The 26319-nt window shown below is 52.1% G+C and overlaps 1 protein-coding gene across 1 annotated transcript in view; it reads right to left on the reverse strand.

The window, feature by feature from the left end:
• The window catches only part of Adgrv1 (adhesion G protein-coupled receptor V1), a gene marked incomplete in the record, with an annotated part of 436569 nt that overhangs the window by 29485 nt on the left and 380765 nt on the right, over nt 1–26319 (reverse strand). Inside the window, 1 exon segment of the mRNA XM_013512957.1 lies at nt 9067–9188. Coding sequence (XP_013368411.1) covers nt 9067–9188 — 122 coding nt within the window.

The following is a 26319-nucleotide window of genomic DNA, read 5'->3' on the forward strand; positions in this document are numbered from 1 at the left end:
GATGTGCGCCTGCAGATTCCTATGGGAGGCTGCGGTGGTGGTCACTGCCCCTGAAAGTGTGGCCGGCTGACAGGGACACGCGTGCAGTCCTCCTGTCCCGGAACGCTCCGTGCAGGTGACGGCCCGGGCTCACGTGACTTCACCGCTCACGCCGTTACTGGGGCTGGGTCCCTGTGCCCCGCCGCGTCCCAGGCGCATTCCGAGCTGGCCAGAGCACCGTGTGGTGACAGCTGACCCCGAGGACTTGGAGATGTGGCTTGTTTAGGAACAGACAACCGTCTGCTTCCCTGACCCTGCTTTTCCTAATAAAACATCTCACGCAGATGATTTAGGGACGTTAAAAAAGCAAACCATACGCACCGTGTCCAAAGAAGACAGCCCCGAACGCCTGCGGCTCCTCACACGCACATACCGTGCACACCCCTGGGATAAGCCGGGCCCGGAAAACGGCGAGGCCAGGAAGCTGGCAGCCCTGCTCCTGCGGGCAGACCTCGCGTGCACTTGCGGGTCAGCGTGGTGGCCTCTTGCGGAACCGGAACCCGAACCGGGGCGGCTTCGGCTCACTGTGCACCGCGTGAAGGACAGCCCCTGGATTCTAGCGCAGTTTCCACACAGCCTCGCGGCCCACGGGTGCTGACCAGAGATTTCAAACGTGTCGTCTCGGGCCAGGGTGCATTTGAAATAAAATTTATTTCCCTGGATTCTTCCTTGAAACATTAAAAACTGAGTTGGAAGTGTACAAATTTGCAAATGGAGAAATTTCAAGTAAAAGGAAAACGTCTGCAGATTTTTTCTGTGTTTCCTACTTAACTGGCTTTTTAGGAAGAACGCTTTCAAATAAGAATAAATGAGGTTGAATCAAAGCAAAGAGGCTGTTCCAGAAAGTTGACTTTCTCAGAAAGATCTCGTAGGGACATAACGGGGTAAGAAGACCCTCCCTTGGGGTGGTGACTCTTCTTTTGCTTTTTTGAGACAGGGTCTCACTATGTAGTGCAGGCTGGCCTCAACTTTCAGCGGTCCTCCTGCCTCAGCCTCAGAGTGCTGGGACTGCAGGCATGCACCACCAGGCCTGGAGGACTCTTCTTAGATTTGTTTCAGGCATGAACATTTCTGACACACTCCGGGAAAGGCCAGTGTATTAGGAATAATCAGTTGTTGTGAACGAACCTAGTATGAACACAGTACAGAAAGCGCTCAACTTGGTTTTACTTCTGATTTCTTAGCTTTACCATGGGCTGTTTTCACTCGCAGTACAGTGGCTGATAAATTCTACGAGACAGTCAACATCTCCTTTTAAATCAGGGTTGGTGTTAAGTGATGTCTCCCAACTGCATGCTAAGGACTTCTGCAGCTACTCAGCAGGGTCAGGAGGGCATACAAAATAATCCTCAAAGGACAGCGTTTCCAGTGTCACTGGGTCTATCCGAGTCGTTACTCTATCATACACCCAGAAGCAGCCGAACTCCTAGAATGAAATAATGAGGCAGCAGATTCCTCACAGAGCCCTAAACACCTGGCTTGGTTTTTGTAACTGTCCTTTGTGGGCAGTTATCTCCCACGATCTGAAAGGGAAGAGTATTTAAGGGCTTCCCCCAAAAACACTGTGGGCAAACTTAATCTTAATGTGTCTATCCATCTCCTTTAAACATTTCAGGATTGAGAAAACAATTTCTTCTAAAACTTGCTTTTGGTAGATGATCGGGTCACGAAGAAAGTTGTAGCAACTAAATTATGCTATAGCCAGGCGTGCTGGTGTATGCCTGTCATCCCAGCACTCGGGAGGCTGAGGCAGGAGGATCCCTGCGAATGAGTTCAAGGCCAGCTTAGACTCCACAGTGAGTTCAAGCCTCCATGAGCTACCTACTGAGAACTTGTCTCAAAAACTCAACCAACAAAAACATTGCACAGATCCAGTAGTGTCTTCCTGCACTACGCACTTAGGATTCTCCACTGCTCGCGGGTGCTAGGGATGGAGGAGGCACCCCTAATCCAACTGTAAATTTCCGGTACAGGGTGCCGGGACGCTGGCCAATGAGGGGCTGCCCAGAAGCCCAGGGGACACACAGCAGAGAGGCAAAGGAAGCCAGGGGCAGGGCCTGCTGCGGTTCCAGCCTCCTCACCTCATGGCTCGCTTGGGACACCTGCTTCAGGGATGGACGCAGCCAGTACCCCAAGCTGCCACTGCCCTTTTTTTCTTTTTTTGAGACAGGGTCTCACTGTGTAGTCCAAGCCTTCAACTCACTGTGCAGCCCAGGCCGGCCTCAAAAGAACGTGTGGTATGTACACACCACGGAGTACTATTCTGCCACGAAGAAAGATACACCTGAGTCATCTGTAGGAAAATGGGTGCACCTCTCGACCATAATGTTACCTGAAATATAGCAGACACTCAAACCTCAGTATCACCGTTTCTCTTAGAAGCCTGAGGTATAAATACAGAGCCTAACAGAAGATGACAGGAAGCAGGGAGGCAGAGCTCTCGAACCAAGAGACGGACTGGCGCGGGCGTGAAGAGAGCGAAGCTGCAGGCTGCCAGGGACGCCTCCACCCGAGGAGGGTGGGTAGGCGCCGCGCACGCAGACGGGGACCGCACACGGAGGCTGCGCGGACAAGGGCTCAGCGGGGAGCTGCTTGTGTTGGAAGGAAAGGCCAGGCATCCGGGGCAGAGTCTGCAGCCCGCTGCCGCAGAGCTCTGGATGACAGAACCAGGCCTGGCCGGGCCCACCGCCGAGCACCCTGGGGACACGCGGGTCACCGTCAGCGCCGGCGGGGAGCTGCTGCTCACAGCCCCGCCTGCGTCACCAGCCTGGTGCGACTGCACATGGGACGGCGTGGCCGGCCGGCCTCTGGGTGCTATCTGTGAAGTCAGGGACTGGGGCGTTTGGAAGCCACAGACACACGGCGCCCCTCAGACCCCCAGTCTCACCACAGCACCGCGGGGCATCTCTGCACCCGGCTCCGGGACGCATCGGTGGTGATGCGCAGCCTCCCCGGCTGCCACACGCTCACTCCCAGTTTCGGGCGAGACTCCTCTCTCCCTCCTGGACCCGCACTGCTGGGCTCCGGGGCCGCCTCTCCCTCTGGGAAATCGCTGCCCGGGGAGCCTGGCCCGCCGGCCTTCCGAGCTGACTGTCTAACAACCCCAGGACGCCGGATTTCATGGGACAGAGTCCGGGGCGCCTGCGCGGGGCTGGGCGCCGCGGGCAATCCCGCAGCGGAGGGGCGCGGGGGTGGCCTTGCCTCTGCGCTCTCAGCCCCGAACTGCGCTCCCTGCTTATGGGTCGGGCTCCTCGCATTTGCAAACCTTTCAGTAACAAAGGCTTTAGCTGTGAAGGGGAAATTCAACGAGAGGGGCAGAAGGCAAGGAAGGGGCTGAAACGGGAGAACAGAGGAAGGAGGCAGAGACAGAGAGAGACAGCGAACGCGGCTTTTCCTGTGTGCGGGAGACGTGTCATGCGCGCAAGGCGCTCCAGTGGTCCCCACAGAGTAGTAATAACAAAACCAAAGCCAAGTAGAAGAAACTGTTCCCATTTCCCAGACACTTGGCGGTTTAAGAAATGGGGCTGGGAACAAAAATCCCAGCTGATCCTTAGATTTGTTACAGACTATATTTTCAGGTGCAACTTCCGTGTTGTAACCCCCTTTGCCAAAATCGGGGTGATTCCCAGGGGACGGCTGGGAGCAGGTGCCTGCGGGCAGCGCCGTGAGTGTTGCGTCTGAGGCTGGCTCACAGGACCGGAGGGCCCCCTGCGACCAACACGTGCCTGGTCCCAGCCCCCTCCGCCGGCTCGTGGGTCCCCAGAGGAGCGCGGGGACAAACCCTCTCCAAAACACCTTTCCCAGCCCCTCCACGGGGCAGCCCCCGTCCCTGTCCCTGCTGACCACCCACACCACGACCTCATGCTGGGCTCCTACAAGGAACTAGACTGTCGCCTGAGACACTGAGACTGGGGGACGCAGAAGACCCGACATCAATGCTGGCAGTGTGCACCTGCCTGGTTCCGGCGAGACACAGAGCGACACAGAGAAATACAGGCCTCGTGTGGACAGCCAAGCCGGTGCCAGGACGGGCTTTCAGGGACTCTGATGGCCTCGCCTTACCCTTTCGGCTACCAGAACTCTGGCGACACTTCTGATTCAAAAGGCCAGAAGCCTGAGACAATGACGGGTAGGTAATGGCTATGTGAGTATTTTCATAATTGATATGGTTGGTCTACCAGGGCCCAGCAGTTGAGTATCAGCCTGTGAATTACCCTTCCTCCGATATCCACTGGCTCCAAATACATCTTGGATTCAACTACTACAGAATCTTAGGGTTTATAAGTATTAGCATGAATCCACTTCAAGCTGACACATGCAAGCTGGTTGGAGTGGTGCATGCCTGTAGGACCAGCACAGAGGAGGCTGAGGCAGGAGGATCCTAAGTTCCCAGGCAGCCTGGGCTACAAAGCAAGTTCAAGGTTGGCCTGGACGACACAGTGAGATCCTACTAGAACAGGGAATTAAAAAACAGTCTCTTATGAATTTTGGTGAACAATATAAAAAATTGTGTAGATAGTGACAGTCATACAAACGTATGTCAAGAAACCAGTGGGGTTTCTAGGGGTTTTGGTGATGGCTGTCCCTGTCCTTGTCAAACCTGAGTCAGTGAAGCGGACAGAGGAAGCACGTGCAGTAGACTCTGTGACTTTGGCCTAGGTCCCCTGCTGGCAAGAGAACCCTCCCTAGTGATAGATTCCTTTCAGTGTGGTTTTTATGAGATCAACTGGACTCTTCCCACCACTGGAATCTCTCCATGACCCAGGCCTGGCCAGAGCACCATTTACCATGTGCCTGGGTCCTGGGTGGACGTGGCCACAGCAGGGCAGTTTGGTTCTTGACAGGAGTTTCGTGTGGAGAAGGAGGTTTTCCCTCTGGGGTTGGGAGCTGGTGGAAGGTGAGTCTACTGCAGCCGCCATGTTTAGTTCCCTCAGAAACCCAGTCAGCAAAATCCAAGATGGCGCTCTGGAGCCTCTGGGACTTAGGCCTGGTGGCCCAGTAAGTGTGATGCTGTCTCTTCCTCTTTTGAAGTTTCAGAGTGCCCGTGTTGACTTGAAAGAAAGCACAGGGAGCACCAGGATTCGCTCACTGCACAGCAAGAGCATCACAGGCAAGTAGCCAGAGGAAATTATCGTGGCCATGCTGACATGGTACCCTGGGGCTACAGAAGTAGGAAAAAAATTAGGAAAAACATCAACTATAAAATATTTTTCTACCTTCCTTCTCTATTTCTGCTCACTTTTGCTAGTTTAATTTATAAAAAAGAAAATTAAATATTAAGGATAAGCCAATAAGAATTTGAGTGAAAAGTCCAGTTTTTTGGAGGAAGAGCTTCTCTTTAGATGTGAAGGAAAATTATTAAGCAATAAAAATAATGGTAGATGTCTTAGTTACTTTTCTCTCATTGCTGAGACAAAAAGACCTGACACCCAAAGTTCAAGGGGGAAAGGTTTATTTAGCTCACAGTTTGTGGGGATTTCAGCCCATAACTGGCTGGCTCCAGGGCAGGGCAGTATGGCAGAGGAGCATTGCAGAGGAGAAACATTTCCTGGAGGCAGAAGACAGCAAAAACAAAGAGGCCTTTACAGTGTCTTTCTGCCCCTTTTATTGTATCCAGGCTATTGGGGGAGGGGCAGCACTCACACCCTTAATCCTACTGCCCTTGAGCCTGGCATGGGGCCATGAATCAACCCCAGGGCACACACTCTAGATCCAGCTGCCTCTGAAAAAGCCCCCACCTATGAGGCTTTGGGGAATCCTAGATGCAAGCCAGAACAGCAGACATTTAAAATGGTGATTTTCTCTAAGCTCTCTTTTATACTTACATTAATCATACTTTAAATATTATTTCATGTACATTTTCTTTTTGTTTGGGACAGGGTCTCCCTATGCAGCTCAGGCTGGCCTTGAGCTCACTTTGTAGCCCAGGCTGGTCTCGAACTTGCAATGCTTCTCCTGCGTCAGCCTTCCGAGTGCTGGGATTACAGGCGTGCCCAGCTCACGTACCTTTTCTTAAATGCTCAAATGCATTCATTGTAAGTATGGTAGCTCAGCTTCGATCTTTCAGGACGTGACCGATAAGTTCCTGAAAGCATTTCAAGTGATCAAGGTTGCCTTGCTTAGAGAGCATCAGGTAGGGGCTGGGGATTTAGCTCAGCGGCAAAAGCGCCTGCCTGGCAAGCGCAAGGTCGTGAGTTCGGTTCCCGGTACCGGAGAAAAAAACCAAAACCAAAAAAAAAAAGCATCAGGTAGTCAGCAGGAGAGAGAGAGATCAAGGACGCGCCCTTCTCCCGGCGGTCGCGGCTGTGACCCGGCACACACACATACAGGGCCAGGCAGGAGTCGCCTCCCGCCGAACGGAACAGGCAAGTGCAAGGCGCTCTGAGGTCCCATGTGTGGAAGAATACAGCGCCCCAAAACCACAGAGCCAGAAGCAAGAACGAAACGAGGCAGACACCATCACGTCCTCACGGGACAGCCAGGGTCCATGGAAATGCAGAGGCGCTTGATCAATCCCGTGACCCCAGGACAGCCCGGAGCAGCGGGATTTCCAAGCCTTTCCAGCAGGCCCAACGTTAGGGACGATTCATTGAGCGCTGGGCACCAGGAAAGCGCGAGGTCCCGGGGTTCTGAACACCCTCAGCTTCCAGGGCGCCCGTAGACTACGGTAGGCTCCGTCAACACGGGTTTGAAGTATTCTCAGCTTTTACATTGCAGAAACGTTCTTATTGCTATCAGTCCAGGTCTGCAGTACATAACGAGCGCGTTCCTTGCGGGAAGTGGTCATGGACGGCACACACCTTAGTTCTTTTTCTCTCCCCCTCCCCACCCTCTCTTCTCTCTCCCCACATCTCTGGGCCCCCTTCCCTTTGGCAAAAACTCAAGCTCCCCGTTTCCTATTATCCAGCTTGTATTTTGCTCATTAATTTCTTTGTATTTTGGGTTTCTGTGGGTGTTTAAGTTTGTGTGTCTCGTTTATTTCACTTAACATTAAGTTTCCAGGCGCATCCTTTCTCCTGCAAAGGACTCAGGTTTATCCTTCTTTACAGCAAAGTAGTACTCCACTGTGTATCAATACCATATCTTCTTTCACTTCTGTTTTCCTCACATAGTAGGCCCTAAACCTGCCGAGTCAGCACCCCCTGGACACTCTTTAGAAGCATAGACTCCCGGGGTCCATGCTGATGACCGATCAGAAGCTCTGGCGTGGGGTCTTCACGAGGCCCCCCCGAGGACCTCCATCCCGCTGCACGGGGCAGAGGGAGTTCTGCCCTCCTCCCTCTGTCGGTGCTGGGGATTGAAACCAGCACCTTCACACTGAGCGACATCTCCAGAGCTTTTCAGCCACTCTTCTTTTCAACGTCCCCTCCCAAGGCCCCCTGTCATCCCTCTAAGGGGAGGTGAGAGCAGCTCCCCACAAGAAGATAAAAACTGACACAGTTTTAAAAATCAGGATAAAACACTCCACACCCACCACTCCACTAGCTCCCGGTCGGCCACAGCTGCAGCTGACCAGCCAGCCTGCCCTGAGTCTAGGCCTTCGCTCTAGTTTCGACGCCTTTCTTTCCCTGGCCAACCTCGCGCTCCATCTAGAGAAGACGAACCACCCCTCGTAGCCTCGCCCACACGGATCTCTGCAGGGGCTGCCCGGCTGCACCTGCTCCTGCTCCCGGATTCCCACCTCGGAACCGAACCGCTGCGAGCCGAGCAGGGAGGCGCCGGGTCTCCGCGGAGGCCAGGCGCTCCACGCCCAGGGCTCTCGGCTGCTGCGTGGGAGCAGCCACTGAGGAAAGGCAGAACCTGAGCTGGCATCTGACAGTCTCCACTTTGACAGCGAGCAGCAAATACCGAAAAATCGGAAGGTGCCCGTGTGCCTCTGTGTTCCACCTCTGCCAGGTAAAACCCATCTGCGGGCCGACAACTGCACCTTCACCCCAGTCCCACCAGCTGTGTGGTCCGAAGGTGACCGAGCCGTGGGCTCCGACAGGCTGGCACCTGTCACCTGCCACGGGCCCTTGGACAGCAGTGGGCAGGCGGCTCCCCCACCCTGGGGCAGGAGCAGGTGCTGGGCTGCATTCCCTGAGGGTGTGCAGTGTCAACTGCATGCCCTCCACCCCAGACTTCAAAGCCACTGTTCTCATCCTAAGCCGGAGCTAGGCTTCCACTGCATGAGCTCATGTGAACTACGTTTCCACGAAAGGGTCTGACTGCTCAAGAGCAAACCTAAAATCGCCTGCCTCACGTGTCGGCAGCCGCTCCACCCTCGATGGTACGCACGGCGCCCACACTCTTGGCGGGATGGCGCGGCCACGAGGACCGCACAGAGGTGCTTGGGTGAATTTAAGAAGTGATTCTAGCCCAGTCGAGCCCCGTTCACTTTGGAAAGTACGGAAAACATGTTCGGTTGGCCCATTTGTTCATTTCAGGTGTGACTTTTCCCCCTCAACAAGAGCACTAAAAAAAAATCAGCGGTCCTTTTTGCCGCAGGGAGGTAAGCTTTAGTTATGGTCTCCAACCCTGCTCACAAAACTCATTTAGGCCGGCACTGCGGACCTGGGCGAGGTCTGTTTGTTTTTTCTAGTAAGCGAAATTTTTTCACACCCACGGAAGGCGTCAGACGGGGTGATGGAGGCGGGGTGATGGAGCGTTGCTGTGTTTCGCCCCTCTGCCGATGAGGTAGGGACAGCCACCGAGGCCGGTCCGGGTGTGTGCCTGGGTCCGCCACTGTCCCCCTCTGCAAAGTCTACACATCCACGCTGCTGAGAGAGGGTGTTTGTGCAGATACTGGGGTGTAAGTGCAGACAAGAGGGTGTGTGTTCCCTCTCTGTGGAGTAGGATCCTGGGAGTATTTCCAAGGAAGGTGCAGCCCCCCTGCCTTATTTACCCACAGGCCAAGGATGCTACAGCGTGTGTGGATTCACCCGCACACTGACCCTTCGCTGGGCAGCCCCGGGGCGCTGCGCCTCGCGCTCACCGGCCACGTGCTCACCGGCCGCGCGCGGTCAGGAGGGCGCCTCGGAGGTTTACCTGCAGGCTGTTGAAGATGACGAAGAGAACCAGCATCCAGAAGTGTCTGTAGGCCACGTGCAGACCTCCCCAGAGCCAGGTCACCGAAATCAGGGCAAAGAGATACAGAATCAGCGGGATTTCTGGAAATCACAAAGGGAAAGAGACTGTGAGCTTCCTTACACCACACGGCGACGCGCCCACACACACTTGCTTTTGCTGCTTTTTTGTAACAGGTGTTCCGTGTCTGAGCGCCCAGGGAGAGACGACGCTGGAAATCCTATTCTCACGCAGGGGAAGGGAAGGCGCATCGCTGAGCCCGGCTTCTCTGCTCCCCTAAAGGGTCCGCTCTTGGCCCCAGGCTGGGGAGAGCTGTTCCTCTCCTCGCCTGCCACCTGCTGGCCTCTTGAGGAAGTACCACGAGCAACGCAAATCTGCATTGCCTTCAAGGCAGATACGCCGGCGGCCGTGCTCCCCAGATTGGCATTTATAATTGGAAAGTACATAAAGAACGCTTTGACTGGCAGGAAACAGGTGTTCCCCTTTTAAAAAAAATTGACTGAGAAGATACCAGAATTTATTACGAAGGTTAAGAGCAAGGGCGCAGAGTTCACCCCCCGGTGACTTTCACAGCGGATTTCTTCAGGGCCAAGGGACTCTAGGACCATTCCTATCTGCTTGTGAGTTTTCTTTGATGTCTGGACTTTACCATAACTTCACAGATGGGATTTTACTGTTTGAATGACAATTTATATAACATTACCCTCTGAACACTTTGCTGTGGATCTTCTACAGAGATATTTTCTTCTGTACACACAGTATCATAACATCAAGAAATTCACATTGAAACATTAGCACCATCCTCAGGTTCCACCTGCTCATTACAATAACCCCGCCCTGCATACCTCACAAGCCTCTGCGGGCTCAATCTCCCACGGTTCTGTGTGCCCTGGACTCTCTCAACCCTTGTGACCATTAACCCTGACTTGTCTGCCTCCTTGGGTTAAGACATGCCCAGCAGATTAGTGAAACGTGCTCCTGGGTGTGTCCACGGGTCATGGAGACGTGACCTTAGTACTACACATGGTCCCCTGGCCGTTCCTTTGCGACACTCTTCCCCTGCTCTGCTTCCTGGCTGCCATTAGGTGAACAGTTTTCTCCCACAGCGCCCTCTGCCGTGGTATTTCGGCCTTGGAGCTGGCTGACCACAGACTGAATCTCCAGAACCACAAGCCAGATTAAACTCCAGTTAAGTTGTGGGTGGTAGGAAAGTGATTAATAGAGAAAAACAGGTACTAGAGAAGTAGTCGTTGCTATGACTATACTTGCCTGTGTGGTTTAGCAGTCCTTGGAACTGGTTTGGGGAGGAACTCGGGAAGGTTTGGAGAGATCAGCAGAAGAAGCCCTAGAACACTGTGAGCAGTGCTGGAGGGAGCACTGGTCAGAACTCAGAAGACCAGGGTGCTGATAGGATTGCAGACAGTAAAGGCCAGGCTCGAGAGCTTTCCAGTGGGAACAAGGACTCCATGGGCAGCTAGACTCAAGGCCACGGCTGTTACGCTCTGGCACCAGCATTTCCAATTTCAGTCCATAGGCTTAATTCGAGTTTCCTCCTTCCCGTATTTTGTAACTACTTCTTCTATCAGTGACAAATCTGTTTCTCTGTCTCTGTATATTTTGTTTTGTTTTCTCCCCATTGTTGAGAATTGAACTGAGTTACACTCCCAGACCTTTCCTAATTTTTATTTTGAGACAGGTCTTGTGACGTTGCTGCATTGTTCAGGCTGACCTCAAACTTGTGATCCTCCTGCCTCAGCCTCCAGAGTGCTGGGATTACAGGTGTGGGCTGCCATGTTTACTCAATAGTCTTAATTTATTTCCCTGTTTGGTCAGCTCCCCTGTATGTGACCAAATCTCCCATTACATCACCCCTCCCCTTGTACACATGGCCTTCTACACCCACTCAGGGTCTGTCACTTCCTGTGGGGCTACACCTGGCATTCATGTGGCTGGTGACAGTGACAATAGAACTACTGTTTGACCCACCTGTACTACTGCTTGGTACAGACTTGAAGGAATTAAAGACAGCACACTATGGAGACACCTACACACCCACGTTTATTGTAGTACCATACACAATAGCAAAGATATGGAACCAGTTCAGGTGCCCATTGAAAGATGAATGGACAAAGAAAATGTGCAAACACACAATGGAGTATTACTGTGCCATGAAAATGAATGTTTTACATTTGCAGAAAAATGGGTGGATACAGAGTTATCACATTGAGTACAATAAACCCGACTCAGAAAGACAAACATTCCACATTCTCCCTAACACATATATGGCATCTGGCAAACATGACAAGAGCAGAGAGAGATGATCTTATTGCTTCCCTCATTGCTGGGACAAAACAATGACACCCACAACTGCAGGCAGGAGAAGTTTATTCTGGCTCATGTCTCAGACCAGAGTCAGCTGCCTCCGAGGCGGGGCGCTGTGGCAGAGGCGGGCAGAGGAGGGCTGTTCGTGGCTGTTCACGCAGGGCAGCCGGAAGCACAGGGTGAAGGGAGGAGTGGGAGGGGGACGAAATAGTGTCTGCGTGCTCCCCAACCCCACTGTCCGGGCCCACCTCCCACCAGCAAGCCCGGGATGCCAAAAGCCTCACTGAGGAGCACCTGAGGCTCTCTTTGCAGCTAGATACAAACCGTGCCAGCACTATTGTTAGACGAGAGGAAGAGAAGCAGAGGGGATGGGGGGTGAATGTGATCAAAATACACCATGTGCAGCGAAGCTCCCCAGCCTGTGAACCTGGGGTAGGAGCGTCGAGGAGGAAATGAGCAGAGTGTGCTTCCTGCCTGAGCGAATCTGCCAGAATGCAACCAGGAATCCTCCCCACCAACATGCACTAATCCAAACACGTGGAAAAACAGTTTTAAAAAGTCCAAGTCATCTTCCAACCATAAAGAAAGCCCCACAGGGGGATACACTTCATGTCGGGCAGGAGGGCTGGCAGCAGCAAACTGGCCATGCCTCAGAGTTAAGCAGAATTCCCTTGTCACCCCAGAACCCCACTGCTAGGTAGGAACCCTAAAATCTAGACGCGGGGCCTGAAGCAAGCACTGCTACACCAACAGCCCAAAGGACCAAGCCAAGTACCCTCAGCAGATGAGTGGACGAACAAAATCCTGCGGTGTTGACACGCAGGGTCAGCACCGAAGAAGGGGCCGGCCTCTTTCCACGGGAGGACACAGAGGGGGCCTCGCCTCTGGCCTCCCTGCCGCACTCCGAGCTTGGACTCAGCTCTGGCGCTGCCGCGGGAAGCCCGCCATACCACACCCTCTCATCGCAGTGGCTGGCCCACCAGGGCGCTCAGCAGAAGCGAAATTCTGGTCAGTGCCCCAGCAGCCAGGAGCCTTGCAAATGATGTGTTAAGTGCAGTCAGCCGGACACAACAGGGCAAGTGATTTCCTTTACACAAGGATTTTAGAGTATGCAGATGTATGGAGCAAAGAGCCGGGCCGAGGTTACCCTCACGGACTAGACGGAGAGCCGCAGGTTATTATTTACAGGATTTAGGGTTTCCGTTTGCTCTGAGGAGAACGTGTGGGAGATTCTGACGGTGGCGGCTGTGTGACATCGTGAATGTACCTGATAATACCGAACTGTACACTCAAATCTCATGTTACAAACATTTTACTACAACCAAGAAGAAGGACTCACTTACAATACTACGTTAAGTCAGGCTCGTGTCAGGATGAAGTTCTACTATAGGGAGGAAAAAAAAAGCCATCAAAGCACCTAACTAAAACAGTTAAATTAACAAGAGTCACTAACGTGAAAAACGAAGTAGTTTGAAATGGTTTTAGTAGCAGAAATTACTTGCAGAAAGGAAAAAACCAGAAAGTGGCTGTTAGTAGTAAGATTACCCAGAAAGTCCTCAGGAAGTTAGTAGATTCCACTGGGAATACATCCCACCTCTTTATTTTTTTTTAGTGGAAAATATGATTTCAATGACTCTAATTGCCATTTTTTTGAGGAAGCGTTGTGCCATAGTATCTGTTTGCTTTGTAATTGCAGCCTTTAAGCTATGCACCAGCGACAAGAATGGCTTTATTATGGAAATCACACCTCATTTACATGAGGCTGAAATTTATTCTGTGTTTACAATCTTCTAAAGTACCCGCTTTAATTGTGCCTGGCTGACCTACTGATTTTAACAATTTGGGATGCGCTACTAAAACAAACTCATCAACGTAAAGCGAGGAACACAACTGTGAAATGGGGTGGGTCTGAGAGCTGTCTGGGTCTACTTCCAGCACCAGGCATGCGTAACTTTTTCTCTTTTTGCTGGAGCCAAATTACGGAACGCCTCACGCATCTACGTGTCATCCACGCTAATCTCTGCATCGTTCCGATTTTAGGGTATGTGCTGCCGAAGCGAGCACCTTGCATAGTTTTAAGGTTAAAAAAAATGACAAATTGAAATAAAGGTACCAAGGGGCGTCATTTCTAAAACATGGCTCTTGGTTCTAAAAGTAACAGACTCTTGGGCATGGCAGTAGCGTGGTCTGACCTGCTTCGTGGTGAGGAAATACCCATTGTGGTCCTGGCTTTCCTGATGAGGCTTAATACTCATTCCACCATGCAGTCCCCAGCGGCGTCTGCAGGAAAACCTAGAGTTATGCAGAAGGACAGAGGTAGACTGGACGCCCGTGTCCCAGAGCTGCCCCATCTCCATGAGGACAGCGGGGCACCAGGTGGCGAGAAGGCCTATGGCTCAGGTCTGCCCGCTGGCCCTGTGCACCCCGGGTGGCCTGTGCGCCCGACCTCTGCTCCCTGGTGCTGTTCTCAGTCCCAGTCCCACAGCCTCTGTCATCGGTCACACCCCCAACCCTGCCAGAAGGGCCCCCCTTCACACCCTTACTGCAGACTCTGACCCCACAGTTGCACTTGACCTGCTGGCATCTTCCAGTCACCCCATCTCCCTGTTTCTGGTCATTTACACACACACACACACACACACACACACACACTGCTCACGCCCCTAGTTTTTGGTGCATGTGGCTGAGCTAGGGCATGCCCAGGTCCTGGGGTTCGCCAGGCTGCCTGGAGGAGGTGGGAGGGACATTTGAGTTTGTGGCCCAGGGAGGTGATGTCCCTGCACGTGGGGTGAGCCTCACCCAACCAGCCTGGGGAAGGGGCAACACTGCGCCCTCTGTTTGTCCAGCTCTGCTGTGGACACGGGTCCCCACCGGGCCTTCCTGAGCTGCTCCCACCTTCACTCAGCCTGGAGCCCTGTCATCCCCTCCCCGGGCCCCCGACCCTGACCACCCCACCAGCCTTCGCGGGGCCGCTCTGTGGGTGGTACATGGCGCGTCCGGCCTCTCCGAGCCCGGCTTCCTGAGCCTCTCTGCACCCAGGGACGCAGTTGGCCTCTGCGGCTTCTGGGCTTCTACTCGCAGTTTGCTCCTGGTTCCTTGCTGGATCTGTACTCCGAGAGCCCACGACAGCGTGGTGTCAAGCACACAAAACTCAGCTCTGCTCCTCGAAAGAGGGGCTCAGGCGGAGCAGAATGAACAAACGGAAGACAGATCTAGCTGACGGCACAGCACCGGTCAGCACGAAACCGGGAGCCCTGCACGAGACGCTGGGGTTTCTTTCCCTGCCGGGGAAGAGCAGCGAAGGTGCAACAAGGTCACAAATCCGGGGTGGTGGCTCACAGGCAAAGCTGTGGGTGCGAGAGCCCTGGGGGCAACGGCACCTCCAGGGACCCCGCCTTAGTTTCTCAGTGGCAGGGAAGAGGAGAGAGCGGGAGAGACGTGCGAGAGAAGCCTGCCTGGGACTCCTAGTGGACGCAGTCCCGGCCCTGGAAGGTGGTCGAGGGGGCACCTGGGGTGTGGCAGGGTTGGGGAGGGAAGCCCGCTGCTGCCCCTCCAGCGCGGAGTCCCCAGCTCTGACAGTGTGGGAAGGAGAAGCCCATGATCCAAAGAGCCGCCCCGGTGCGCGCTGGCCTGCAGGACACTGTCGGGGCAGAGTCCATGGAGCCTCACATGGCGGTGGCCGTGGAGGGCAGTCCAGCGTCAGGCCTGCTTTCAGAGTGATTTACTGGGATTGTGAGAAAAAAATGGTAAGAGCCTAGAATTAGGGTTTCACCTGTGAAAGGTATGTATAATTTTCAATTTGCAGGCTGTAATTTGGAAGCTACAGAGAAGAACCAAGTTAGATGCGGCATCCCCACCCGGGCCTCGGGACAGTTGTTAGAGTAATTCCGTCTGCCCCTTGCGCCTCACACTTGCCAGACGGTACCTTCCCGGTGGGCGGGGGCTGTCAGTGGAGCCTGCAATTCTTAAGGAAAAGGTAAATGGGTCTTCTTTCTTCTTGTGAGATGAAAAACTACCTTGGATCTATGGGAAGGGGAATGATTTTGGCTCACAGCCGACAGTGATTTTCTACACACTTCATAAATGTTTCATAAAACAAAATGACAAAATTTCCAGGACCAAAGATCTAAAATAAACACAAAATCAGCCAAGTAATAACTGAAGACTGGCTCAACCTAGCTTTTTAACGACATTGCCAGTTACTCGGGCTGTAAAGCGCTCGGCATGGTCAGCTTCAGGCAGGCAGAGGCCACCAACAGCAATCTCCCACACACCCACCTTAGTAAGGCAGCGACAACGGGCAGCATACCTATATCTGGAGACTTACTGACTGGGCTCCTAAGTTTTAGGTTTTGTTTTTCTTTTTTTGTCTTTTTGAGTAAGATGGATGTTAGATGCTATAGATTATTTTTGCTACACATTTCCAATTTCTGCACGTCTGGGAAGACTGGAATTTTATTGACTTCTAGGAGCCAGGATTTGACACCAGCAGATGCCAGACTAACTGATGAGGACTCAGACAAATTTTTACTATGTTCAGGCTGGCGTTGAACTCACGTTGTAGCCCAGGCTGGCCTCAAACTCGAAGGGATTCTCCTGCCTCAGCCTCCCTTGTGCTGGGATTATAGGCATGCACCACCATACCTGGCCTTCATAAATTCTAGAAATTATGTTACTATGTATTTGGATGCAAACAGCCAGGAACCTTTTATAGTGCACTTGCTAGGACTTTACAGGGCCGTCATTAAGACATCACAGGCTCCTGATTAGCTCCCCACATTCACGGGAGCACAGACCTAACCTCTGTCTTTGGTGGTTCTCGCCTCCCTTGCCATAGCACTAATCTGAAAAGACGAGCCCACAAAATCCTTTCTTTCTGTAACTCGACGCATTCCTTTTCCCTATAGCTAGAGATTATCAGGGTGTTGCCTCTCCTAAGAAACGCTGGTATGTTTCCCAAAAGCTTCGGATCTATTATTTACTCTCTGTTGTTTAAAAAAAACCAAACACCTATATTTATAAACGAGGAAAATGAATACCAGATCTACACGGAGCTCCGCTCTCTGGAACACACACCAGACACCGAGCACAAGGCACCCTGGGAACTGTGTTGCAAAAGTGCACAGGTGGGGCAGAGACTTTCCTGCTCGAGGGCGTGAACTAATACCTTAGTGCTCTTTCCGAGTAACAAACGGGACCTAAGCCCTTTCGGAGAAAAGCAGGGGCAACAATTACGTCAGGAAAGGAAAACGATCCCCACGTCCACACCACGTGTATGACCAGTGAGAAGGCTGCTCTTCAAACAGACAGAAGCTTCTTTCGACAACATTTGTATATTAGTGAGCAGAGTAACTTGCACCCCTGATGGACCATTAACCTTTTTTCTTTCCTTGTCAGTATCATGTGTAGCCCTTGCTTTTGGGAGATTTAAAATTCCAGCTTTTTCTCCCTTGCTTTTCTTTTTTCCTCTTTCCTGTGGAATTCAAACTGTTGTGATGAGACCGGTACACTGGTCCCTATAACTATTCAGAACTGAATGTTAGCTGCTATACATTATTTTTGCTACACATTTCCAATTTTTTCAAGTCAGGGAAGACTGGAATCCTACTATTGTAGGATCCAGGAGTTACCACCAGTAGGTACCAGACTAACTGATGAGAAGCCAGACAGGTTTCCTGTCACCCACCCCACCCCACCCCACCCCACCCCACGGAGCCATTTCTGCCATTTCTTTCTCTTTCTTTTTTGAGACAGGGTCTCACTATGTAGTTCAGGCTGGCTTTGAGCTCACTTGGTAGCCCAGGGTGGTCTCAAACTTGCAACAATCCTCCTGCCTCAGCTTCCCGAGTGCTGGGATTATAGGCGTGCGCCACCATGCCCAGTTTCAATTTCTTTTTAAATAGTGGACCCAAACTGCTGCATTCTGCTTGTCTGTTTGTGCTTACATCACTTGTTTTTTAAAATTTGATGGAATTAATCCAGTTGTAAAATTATGAAGTCTGTGAAACATTATTATAAAAAATGATTTTTTTATGAGGAAAAACAGTTTTAGTATTTTATATAACCACGGGTTATTTGCAAATATTCAGGCATTGGGAGAAAAGGGTGGGGACGAAGGGACCACCCCACTTCTCAGAGACCACGAGTGTAACGATGTAAAACATTATTCACTTTCAGTACTTATTAACTTAGAAGCATTGTGAGCTACGCCGTCTTTATCAAATTGTACCACACAGTCTAAAACAACCACTCAACATCTTTAGTCCTTTCTACAGGCCAACTGTTTTTTTTTGTTGTTGTTGTTTTTGTTTTTTTTTCCGGTACCAGGAATCGAACTCACGACCTTGCACTTGCCAGGCAGGCGCTGTGCCGCTGAGCTCAATCCCCAGCCCCTCTCCAGGCCAACTGTTGATGATGCTTTGCAGCTATGTCACAGTATTTAGTCTTTTAGAGGTTACTTATACTAAAGTTTATAATCTGCGTATGTCAAACTCAATTGAAAGGAAAATATTTCTTTTGATATCGGTTCTCAGCCAGTTGAACTCACAACCAGACCGAGCTGAGAAATGATGATCGTATGGGATTTATACATTGGTTTTATTTATTTATTTTCTTCCAGTACCAGGAATCGAACTCACCACCTTGCGCTTGCCAGGCAGGCGCTTTGCTGCTGAGCTAAATCCTCAGCCCTCGGGATTTATACATTGTAAAAAGCACAAGAGCAGGGAGCTCATAAACAAGCGCTCCGGAGCCAGATAACTATGTGACCTTGGCAAGCACCAGTCTGAGACTCAGCTTCCCTCTCTGAATAATGTGACCTTCCCAGAGACGGTCCTAAGGACTTAGGAGGGTAGACTGCCTGACATGCAGAACACCTGCAGCCCCATTCAAGGGTTTGGTATTGATTGTTAAACAAGAAAGGTGTTTCTTTAGCATTCAAGATGCATTCGGTAAAGTGTAATAGAGGAGATGGATTACATTTAGTACTTATGGGTCTGCTTTCAAAGATCACGAATTAAATAACTAAACAAACAAGGCCCTGCAAGGAAAGGAAGGAAATACACAGTATAAGAGAGAGACCTGGATATACAAAAGCGCAGGGGAAGAACCGTGCGTGCAGCACCCCTCACAGGTGCCTGGAACTCTCTGGGGAAGACACCAGGAAGCGCGCCTCCGGGTTGAGTGCAGGTACTTCCTGCCGCCAGGCCTGCGGGAGATGGAATTCCACCTTCAGCTGGGCCTGGAGGGTGAGCGGTATTTGGACAAGGCAGAAAGGCCCGCGTAACAGGGCCGGAGACTCCCGAGAGGGTGGCCAGGGTGGATGGCACAGAATGACCCCAGCCACGGGCGCCGCTCCGAGCTTCTGAGAAGAGGCGTGGCATGGCCAGAACAGAGCTTAATCTCCTAGGAAAATAAACAGGTCCGTGGAAAGAGCTGGGGCGGGCCCTACGAGCTCACTGGCGGCTGTGGTCCGGCCGGTGCTCATCGGGAACCTGAGACTGGGGACGGCTGGCGACTTGTGACAGAGGGACGCGCAAGGGAGGGGGAGGGCTGACAGTGGCTCTCCAAGTCGGGAAACAGTGAGAGACTTTGAAGAAGAACACAGGTGCTGAGAGTTAAGCCCGGGTCCCTGATGTACGTCCCTTGGCGTTATGATCTCACGGTCATCAGTTTCCCTACCAGCGACTCAAGCTTATCCTTCTTTACCGGCACCGCCGTGTGTAAATACTGCATTTCCCTTATCCACTGCAGGCCACGTCCACGAGCTAGCAATTATGAGTCGTGCCACCATGAACAGCGTTGTGTTTCCCTGTACTACCACGTCTTTAACTCCTTCAGGTCCCTAAAACGGGAATAGCTGGGTCAAATACAGTTTTTTGGTTTTGATTTTAGTTTTTTTTTCTTAATGCAAGGCTTTTGGGTACCTTGGTCTTTGTGGTGGGGTGCACAGGAAGCTTTTCTGGCTCCTGTCAGGGGAGTGTGGGACTGTGGGAGTTCCCACAGTCAGGGGAACCCTGCTCTAACCGCCCCTTCCCTCGCGTGACCCAGCCCCTAGATGCCTACAGCTGAGGTGCCCTGGCCACGCCTCTCATTCTGTAAACAGGCTCCGCCCCTCCCTGCTGCACCCAATCCTGGTGCTCTGTGGCTAGGCCCCTCCTCCTCCTGCACCCAGGCCACGCCCCCTCCCGTGACCCGGCCCTGAAACGCCCACAGCTGAGGTGCCCTGGCCACGCCTCTGCTCATTCTGTAAACAGGCTCCGCCCCTCCAGGGACCCAACCTGTGCGCCTCCTCCTCCTCTCCTGACCCTTCCCGCCAGAGCCCCCTGCTGCAGTCCCTGTGGTTCAGTGTCCCACAGATGGCCGCCGCAGAGAATCAGCACACCGCGCTGCTTCTTGTCTCACCGACGCACGTAAGCTGGGACAGGAGCACCCTTCGGCCTCACCATCCCTAGGCCTCACATTCCTACTAAACCCTCCTAGGCCTCCCTTTCCCGCCAACCCCCTGATTTTAGTTTTTGAGACAGGAACTCTCTGTGTAGGTCATACTGGCAGTAAACTCACTATGTAGCCCAGGCCGGCCTGGAACTCACAGTGATCCTCCTGCTTCAGCCTCCTGAGTGCTGGGATTATAGGCGTGCACCACCACCCCCAGCTGGGATTTCTAGTTTTAGTGTTTTGAGGAATCTCATTACTGATTTCCACATTGGCTGTCCCGGTGCACATTCCCCTCCAACAATGTACAAGGGTGCCCTTTTCTCCACAGCCCAAAGTATAAATAATTAAAAACAAAATAAAAGACAGACCATAGCATACAGGGAGATGGATCCTTTGCTAATGCAAAGGGATCCAAAGAATGGCAACCACAGAACCAGGAGTGGGGTGCAGATTCCAAGGCAGGAAAACTTATGCAGCAGGACATCGTGGCCTTGAAGTGCGCGAAGAACAGCAATCCTTCTGGCGCCCTAGGGATCTATCAGTGCTTTCAAGAGAGGTGTCATTTCAGGAGGAGTCACTCAGCCAGGACAGGGCGCCCCCAGCCCCCAGTGAGAGCACAGTGCACCTTTGACACTTCCTTTCTGGAAAGAAAACAGCGTTTTAGAAACGCCATCTTCCTCTCTGACTTCCTGCGTTTCACAATACGCGAGTAGGGTACTGTGACCACAGGAATCACACCAACAGTGCACACAAAATCGTCATTCAATTGCTAATTTTCCAGATTACCTGGCCTTTCTATTTCTCTAGCGCTACCAACCACATTGTCCTTTGTTTCTGGATCTTTTCTTTAATGTTTCACCAGTTGATCGACTTAAAGTATGACCACACAAGTTCTTGTTTTGTTGATTATGTATTTCTTCAAAGAATAAAGAGTAGAAGACGTTGAATCATAATTTAGAAGTGGCTTTAAATAATGAGAATGGACCTGGGCATCATGACAGGTGTACAACTCTCTGGGAGGCTGAGGCAGGAGGATTCCAAATTTGAGCCTAGTTTGGCCAATTTAGTGATTTAGTGAGATCCTACCTCAAAATAAAAAAGAAAAAAGGACTGGGGCTGTAGCTCAGTGTGAAAGCCCAGGGTTCAATCCCCAATACCACATACACATACCACACCATACACACACACACCTCACGAATATGGCAAAAAATAACACAAGGGAGAGCTGTGAATCAAGAATGGAATGTGTGCCCATGACCTTGGCTGCCTGGTCCTTGGTACATTGAAGGGTCACCAGGTTAATGCCAAGTCAGGCAGCCCCTAGACCCAGCTGGAGAGCAGATAGTCAGTGTTTGCAACGTCACAAAATGACCCAGATCAAGGTTCTGAAAACCTGATCCTTCTGCTGTCTGGTTAGATTGTATCTACGCTCTTCAGCAATACTATAAATACAAATTCTAGAGAGATGCATTGTAATAAATCAGACGCTGTATTTTCATTAGCTGAGAACTGATGGAAAGTTTCAATTATCCATAAAAAAATGGCTCTTAGATCAAAGCAAAAACATGAATAACTACTTTATGTAGTTTTCAAAGGAACAGAAAGCCATGACTCATTGGTGATCTTTTCTGGACAATCAAGAAGAGCTTCAAAGGGAGTAAGTCCTTTAGAATATGTTTGGAATATTAAACGACAAAATATTTTTTTTTTATTAATTTGGAGAAAACCAGTAAGGGAATATGTGGGAAACTCAGTAGGTACAAAAATAACAAGCAACTGGGAACGTCTCACTGGGGCCCTGGGCCCAACATGGCCTGGCATGGGAAGGTCACGCATGTTGGTGCTGTCACCCACACCAAGGGTCACCACACCGTGTCTAATGTGCTCTGAGACATCTGCTATAAACATCTGTATGTCTGTCTGTCCATCTGCCCGCCCTTCCCTCCATCCATGGGCCACATCTTCCACGAACACCCCCCGCATTCGAGGTGGCCCTCCACTGACTCTGACTTCCCTTCCCTCCCTTCCCTGTCCCCAGCACACATGGCGGACTCCGCAGGAGTGTGCCCTGGCCGCCTTCAGGCTCCCCTTAACAGGAAATGCGGTCACTCTCAGGCAGCGGCACTGCACGTGTGGCCGGGACACCGAGGGCTTCCCCAGGGCGGCAGCGGAAGGATGGGGCTGTAGTCTGAGGATTGCCCCTGGATGGGACTAGTGACAGGAGCAACCTTGCGTCTTAGCGTGCTACAGTTTGGCATGGGGACAGACAGGAATCCAGGGCTGGCAGTCCCAAGGCAGCCGAAATGGTCAAGGAGGGGAAGATGGGCGACAGCCCAGGTGCAGTGGGCCAGGCTGTGTTCCATGCCTCAGATGCACCTGTGTGGACCGGACTCCCCATGTGAGGTGCTGGGCCATGAGGGGGCCCCTCCTGCTGGGGTTAGCAGCCTCCCCGGCAGAGCCAGCAGAGGTGCGTGCGCTCTGCTCTCTCTCTCTCTCTCTCTCTCTCTCTCTTCCCCTCCCTCCCTCCAGGAAGGCAGCTTCTCCAGGACCTGGGTCAGCTGGCACCTTGGTCCTGGACTTGCAGCACCGGGTCTGAGATGATCAAAGCTGCCATTCACAGCACAGCCTGCGCTACTCTGCACGGCAGTCACTCACTGATGCCCCAGGCACGGTCACGAAGGAAGGACGGGGCTGTTTGGGAGATGCTTGGGAAGCAGGCAGGTAAAGGAGTCACACAGCCAACTGTACTCCGCACCCACCCAATTAAAGCAGCAGTTACGCTTGTGCAATACCGACTTGTGTCCCAGGCTTATCCAAGGGGTGTGCTAAGCTCCGCGTGACGCAGCTTTTCATCCTGCAGAAACCCCATCAAGTTAAGCAGTATGATGTCGCCCTGATACCCATGAGAAGACAGAAAATCCAGGGATATTTATGGACCAGAAAGAAGGGCACCCTTTCTCAGAAATTGGAAGACAAAGGGGAAGATAAAAGAATCATTTTCCACCCTAGGTCCCTTCAGATTCTTTCCAGGAAATAGAATCTAATAGTTATTTGTATGAAACTAAGAGTTTTCTTAGATTAATGTGCACATGTTGTGATAATTGATGAATTTTGTGGAGAGAGACACAGTGTTGCTGCTGGTGCAGTGGCAGCACTGGAGAGCTGTGAGGAACCTGAGGTTCTTGACTCTTAACGCTCTAGCACTAAGCCTTGTGTTTGCTGGATTTTCTTGTCTGACCTTGCAAGAACGCACCTGCTTCACAGAACTCATGTAAAAGTTGAGCAAAGCCTACACCTCCTCCTGAGTGGTGGCAGTGATGATGATGGGTGGACCACAAGCCCGGGAAGGTCGCGAAGATGGAGCCCATCCACTGTCCTTCAGCAGGCCCCACCCACGCCTGGTGCCCGCTGCCCCTCAGCAAGAAGTGCTGAGTCCTCTTAATAGTTGGGTACTGACGCAGCTGAACAGGAAGCTTCCCTTGTGGTTTGCCAGTACTTACCTGAGGCCAGATAAAAAAGGCCGTCCATGGAGGGAGAGATGCTCAGGACCCTCAAGTTCTAGAAGGATCTTCACTGAGTACATGTAGTGACCAGGGGTTTAAATAGAATTTTAAGCTCTCAACTCTGATTTTTTTCTTGTTACTTTTTTTTGAAACAGGGCCTTGTTATGTAGCCCAGGCTGGCCTTGAATGGGCAGCGATCCTCCTGCCTCAGCCTCCTAAGTGCTGGGATTACAGGTGTGCACCCACCCTGTTTTGTTTTTTGAGACAGGGTCTCTCTATGTAGTTTAGCCTGGCCTTGAACTCACTATGTAGTCTGGGCTGGTCTCAGCTTACACTGATCCTCCTGCCTCAGCCTCCCAGGCATTGGGATTACAGGGGAGGGCCACCTTGCCCAGCCTCAACTCTATAATTTTATTTTCTCCTTTTCATAGAGATGTGCAAAGCCTCAGGGGATCTATGGTCGTTGTTCTGTGAGAGTTTTTGTTGTTTCCTGTTCCTTGTGTGGCCCTGGGGAGTGGGTCCAGGGCTTCCCGCAGGCCAGACCGATGCTCTACCACTGGCTACGCTGCGTTGATTTTAATAAACACATCAAATCCCGCATGTTTTCAAAAACAGTAGTGTTTTCTTTAACAAACAAACCTCGGATCTCGTTGTCTTCTGGGCACAAAGATTTCAGGTGGGAGACGTGGAGGACTGAGGTCACAGACCCGGACGGCAGCAGAGGCGCTGGGCGTCTCTGGCTCCTCGGGGCCAGTGTGGGTGCTGTGCTCGCGGAGTCCAGCGAGGAGAGCACGGCTCCCGCACTCTGGGCGTTGTGCTGTTATTTTCCTTGCAGCACAAGGCTGGAGAAGCAAACAGGCAGCTGTGCCAAGGCCGGGAACCTGTTCTGTGGGTTCTGGTCTGACTCAAGCTTGCACCACAGCTAGGGACAGGCACTTCCACCCCGAAGCAGCAAGAGCCCCAGTCTACTTCAGGAAAAAAGATCTCTGTGGATTTCCCCATTCTGGTTTGGAAGCCATGAATGTTCCTGAAAGCACCAACATTTCCAATGACAATGACATGTTTAGAGCTTTGATGGGAGAGAAATGAGGATTCTGGAATCCGAGTGCTTCAGAGATTGATTCAATGAGGGGTGCACAAAATATATGGTGAATGTGTAAACCTAAAAAGATTATCACAGTAAGAGACATTGTCATCAGTCCCCTTCACAACGCTCCTCTTTGCTTCAAACTGCCTTGTCCCGCGGTTCTTGCCGCTTTCTGAAGCAGTTCTGGAGTCCTCCCTCATGAGTGTCTTTCTGAGGTGTGAACAAAACCCAGAGAACACTGCTGCCGAGCGCCGTCCAACAGAAGGGAAGGCCTGTAACAGCACGACGCCGTGTCCTCATCCACCCTCCTCCTGGGATCCGGCGCCCTGTACTTCCGGCTCTTCCCCACAGTCAGCTCGACCGCGACAGGGAAACATTTTGAATCAGCTCAGGATATCAAAGCAGCCACAGCAGCGCCATGAGAGACACTCAGGAGAAAGGACTCCAGAGCTGCTTCGGACAGTGGCGAGACCATCGGATAAGCGGTGTAGGAAGTGAGGAGGTGTTGGAAGGGGGATTCAACTGTCTTTTAGGGTAATAAAATCAAAAAGGAGTTTATATGGTCATTGTGTTTTGATCACACTTCAGAGCACAAAACGACATGGCCTAAAGTCAGCGACTCCTGTCACCAAGTTGCAGCAGCTTCTCTGCTGCACGTGCTGAGCTCTCCTGCGAGAAACACGTCCCCACACGCGTGTTCCCCGTGCCGCCGCTGGTCCTCGCCTCCGCTGGCTCGGAGGAGCCTTAGGAGCCCGAGTCACCTGGGTACATTGTGGCAGCCCAAGCAAGACCACAGCCAGCCCAGACGTCGACAGACGACAGTGGTCAGTGGGAGACGGCAGGACACAGTGTGCTTCATGTGTCTGCAGTTTCTTCGTTTCCCTCTTTTCCTTTTGGACGTGAGTGAGACCCTTGGAACTCTATTAGAGCTTTCAAACTGTCCTACCCATTAGGACCGGTTGTCACTGATCTTCATAATAGCAATGGAATATTGTTTTATTTTATTATTGTGGATCACTCTGAGGACAAAGAACTGGAGGCTCCTAAGAAATGGAAGTGCTGGATGTGGAGGCGAACACTTGTAACCCCAGCACTCAGGAGGCTGAGGCAGGAGAATTACTGCAACTGTGAGTCCAGCCTGGGCTACATGGTGATTTCAAGGCTGAACTACATAGTGAGGCCCTGTCTCAAAAACCGAGAGACAGAGAGAGAGACAGAAGGAGAGTGGCAGGGACAGGGACGGATTTGCCCTCAGAAGGGTTTGCCAGCTCCCCCAGGCAGGCAGAGAAAAGGCCACTCTGTTGCTAGGAGACCCCCCACCCTGAGATTCACACTGGCCTGGTCACCAGACCCTGCCACCTTTCCAGCTCACGTATGACGCCGAAACCCAGGCCTGGGCTTTTATAACAGAGATGGGTAATCACCCACTTCCTCTCTATTCAAATGAACCTCCTTCGCCCAGGCCTGACTCATGCCTTGCCTAAGAGCCGGCTGGTGAGTCAGAAGGCGGCCGGCGCGCTCTAATGAGTGTGACAGGAGAGGCGAGCTTATCACTGCCCGGATCCAAACCAAGCCTCAAATTACAGGCTGTGCTGGCCACGCTGCGGAGCCCGCCCTCTGCCCTCGGGTCCCACGCGCCTTTCCTTCCAGTGACTCAGTCTTGAGCACAGCCTGCCCGGCCCTCTCCCGGGAGCCCTTCTCCAAAGTTGGCCTCGCAGGCCCGACAGAGAAGGGGACCCAGCGCCACACTGTCGCCTGGTGTCATCCGTGTGCAGGACACGGGCTGGGGGTGGCGTCCTCAGTGCAGGCGTATGTCACCTCCAGGGGCTCTCTCTCTGCTGTCCCCTCGCCTCTGGATTTCACTGA

Source organism: Chinchilla lanigera, unplaced genomic scaffold, assembly GCF_000276665.1.
Source record: "Chinchilla lanigera isolate Chin_1 unplaced genomic scaffold, ChiLan1.0 scaffold00017, whole genome shotgun sequence".
NCBI lineage: Eukaryota > Metazoa > Chordata > Mammalia > Rodentia > Chinchillidae > Chinchilla > Chinchilla lanigera.